Source organism: Mus caroli, chromosome 4 (genome assembly GCF_900094665.2).
Source record: "Mus caroli chromosome 4, CAROLI_EIJ_v1.1, whole genome shotgun sequence".
In the NCBI taxonomy this organism is placed as follows: Eukaryota; Metazoa; Chordata; class Mammalia; order Rodentia; family Muridae; genus Mus; species Mus caroli.
In genome coordinates, this window is record NC_034573.1 from 76,465,189 (window position 1) to 76,468,670 (window position 3,482).

At 38.2% G+C, this 3,482-nt stretch overlaps 1 protein-coding gene across 1 annotated transcript in view; it reads left to right on the forward strand.

Moving 5' to 3' along the window:
• Nucleotides 1-3,482, forward strand: part of Ccdc171 (coiled-coil domain containing 171) — a 349,604-nt gene that overhangs the window by 278,320 nt on the left and 67,802 nt on the right. The window contains exon 24 of the mRNA XM_021161203.2: nt 2,671-2,823. Coding sequence (XP_021016862.1) covers nt 2,671-2,823 — 153 coding nt within the window. The remainder of the gene's footprint in view (nt 1-2,670; nt 2,824-3,482) is intronic.

Below are 3,482 nucleotides of genomic sequence, written 5' to 3' on the forward strand. Positions count from 1 at the left end.
CCAGATATAGCTGTCTCTTGTGAGACTATGCCGGGGCCTAGCAAACACAGAAGTGGATGCTCACAGTCAGCTATTGGATGGATCTCAGGGCCCCCAATAGAGGAGCTAGAGAAATTACCCAAGGAGCTAAAGGGACCTGCAACCCTATAGGTGGAACAACAATAGAAGCTGATCTTATATGAGAATATAATATAATACAATGGTTAGGAGAAAGCTTTGCTTTAAATATTCCTTGGTTTGGATCCTGCCATCATACTGCTCGCTTGGTTGTGTCCTTACCCTGAGAAATTAGATTTATAAACGTATCTGTCCTGTATGATTGCTATAAAGAAATATAATAAAGCTTGTACTATAGCTCCTGACTGTAGAAAATAAGTTATAATCATTAGGTATTTTAGTTGTCTGGGCCTCCTAACAGTTTTGGAAGTGGACAGAGAGGAACTTTTATTCCTGTCTTATGTAACAAGGGAGGAGATGGAGACCCTGGAGATTGTGTGGTATTTCCTGAGGACACAGTGCTGTGTATGTAACAGAGTAAGAATGGGGCAGATTTACAATCTCACTGGAGAAGAGAAGTGAATTCATATTAACGAAGAGAGATTTGGTACAGGAAGAAACAGATGTAATTGGATATTTTTTGCCACTTCAGGGATAGATGCAAACCTTATGCACTCTACTCCTGAGTTGCATCTACAGCCTCATTTGTATCTCTGTGTTACATGCTTCTGACACTTCAGAAATACCTTGTTAGCATGAGATAGAAACTTACCTTAAAACGACGCTTGGTTATGGGATATCTACTCACACACCAGGTTGTCTCCTGATTTACTCTTGGGTAGAGATTTTAGATTTAAACTTACACTTGTGCACGCTTTTCTGTACCTAAAGCCATGCTTTTTTTTCCAACTTGAAAAAAAGTGTGATTAATAATTCATTCATTAGATTGGACATTAAGAGTATATTTTCCAAGTATCTTTATCTGTAAGATAATTTATACCAGTAGCTGCATTGCAGTTTTTCATCTCATCTAGTTATTAGTTAACACATTCTTCAAAACTTGTCCCTTTGCTCATTTACTGAAACAAATACTCACTGAGGACACTCTCTTGGGAGTAGAGATGTGTACACAGAGGCTGGCCCCATGAACTGCTTGTCTGGTTAAGAAGAAGGCCATGTAAAGTAATAACCGTCTCCAGTGAAGGCAACAATCAAAGCTGGTGTGCGCAGCCCACAGGGAGCCGGGACAGAAGCTAATGACCTTTCCAGGCTTGGTAGATGGATCTTGAAAGGGATGCTGTCTGAGAAGGATGAGGGCCAATAGGAATCTATTAAGTAAAACCTCTGAATTTTCCAGTAACTCGCCTACTTCTGCTTCTCAGACACTGAACACTGGTTCTCACTTTTTACTAAATTACTTTTCACATGTATTCAGAATTGCTAAAATAAATACCCAGTCTCCCAAGGCTCTCTCAGTTCAGACCATCAGACTGTGTGTAATTTGCACATTCTTAGACTCTACCTCTCATTGCACGATATGCCTGTAGTAGGAACATTTCCTTCATAAATACTATGATACTGTTTTTAATGGACATATCTTTGAAATGTTTGAATTAATGTTGATGCACTTGAAGCAGTTTGAAAGATTAGTTGAAGAGGGCATAATAGAATCCCTTGGGCTTAAAACTCACTGAAGATTTCTTTTAAGAAAAAAGTCCGTAGAATATGGTTCAGCCGTGATACAGAGCTCAGCAATCCTGAATCTGTACTATTTAGGGAAGATGAAAAGTTAGCCAGCACCTGCTTGTGCTATTAATATGCAGGTTGTATCTGAGGACACCTCTGCGTTACAGTGTGGACATAATTACACTCTCAGCATAGGGATCAGTAGTTTTCTCAAAGGATTAACTGAGTTCTTTTGTTTTAAAACATTTGTTAGGTAGATTGGAAGTTTTACTAACTCAGCTCATTATGAAATATTAATATGTTATTTATAAATCCTTGTGTTATCTCTCGTAAGATTGAAATTTAGGTCAAATTACAACCTGAATTTAATTTTAGTGCAGAAAATAAGTGTGCCGTGTTTAAAGCCTATGTTCTCAATTTTAAGCCCAATAGATCAAAGTACCTCTCATTTAAGGAAAACTGGAATGAAGACTCAATAATTTTTCTACTCCCCCCTGTGTGTGTGTGTGTGAGAAAGAGAGAGCCCACACACATGCACATGTATGTAGCATACGCATGTATGCTAGTGTGTATACACATATGGGGGTGTACATGAATGTGAGCATGTGGTGGCCAATCTTGTCCCTCAGGGGTACTCACCTACTTTTTGAGACAGAGTATTAGGGTGAGCTCCAAGGAGTTTTCTGTGTCCCCCAAGCCAGGGTTATGTGTGTCATCATCTTCAGCTTTTTACATGGGCGCTGGGGATTGGCTCTGTCTCCTATTCTTGTGTAGCAAGCACTTTGCCTACTGAGCAGACTCTCCATCCCATGACAAAGCTTTCTTAGTGACTATTTCCAGTATAAGATGTGAAGTTCAGCCCTGTTTTCCCGAAACTACAAAAGCTGTTTATTTTTAAATTTGAATGATTTGCCTTCAAATTACAGAAATTCTGCTTTGGGGACAACTTTATTTGAATATTATGTGACGGTATTTTCATTTCTTAAGGCCATGATTAAAAGTTTCATGGATGTCTACCAACTTGCAAGTGCTAGAATCTCTACCTTAGAGAAGGAAATGACATCGCACCGAAGTCATATTGCAACTCTCAAGTCTGAGCTCCACACAGCTTGTCTAAGAGAGAATGAAAGTTTGCAGTCGGTAAGTCCCGACCAAAATGCCTTTGTCTTCTCGGGGTCTTGGGCCACATTTATATTTGTGGTTTTGTTGCTCATAAGATCATTTGGCCATATCTATATTTGTGTGTATGTGTATACATGTGTATAATTAGGATAAGTCATCAGTCAACATGAAATTAATACGGAGAAACATTTGAGAGGAAAAAAGCAATTAATTTTTCCACTGTATCATGTACAAAGATATGCATATTGTTATCACGCTCAAACCCTACATCAGGAGTCCTTTGTTTGGCAGTGCAGCTGACAGTTGGGTTTGGCAGTATGCATAGTTAAGCTTATAACTGTCTGAAGATTCAGTGTGTCCCATTAAGACAGAATATTATTAATTATGCGTATAACCAAAATGGTAATTAGAACATGTGATTATTCTCTGTAGAAAACTAGACTTATTCATAATACATGCCTAGCTAAAGATGCATGTTGTGATTCATCTATATGATTAAAATTCTGTTTCAGTACTCATTTTATGTCTTAAAATTTTAGCCATGATGAAATTTGGGCTAATTTAAAACTGGAAAAAAATTCCTGCATTTGGGATATGCATTTGGGATATGCATTTGGGATATGCATTTGGGATATGCATTTGGGATATGCATTTGGGATATGCATTTGGGATATGCA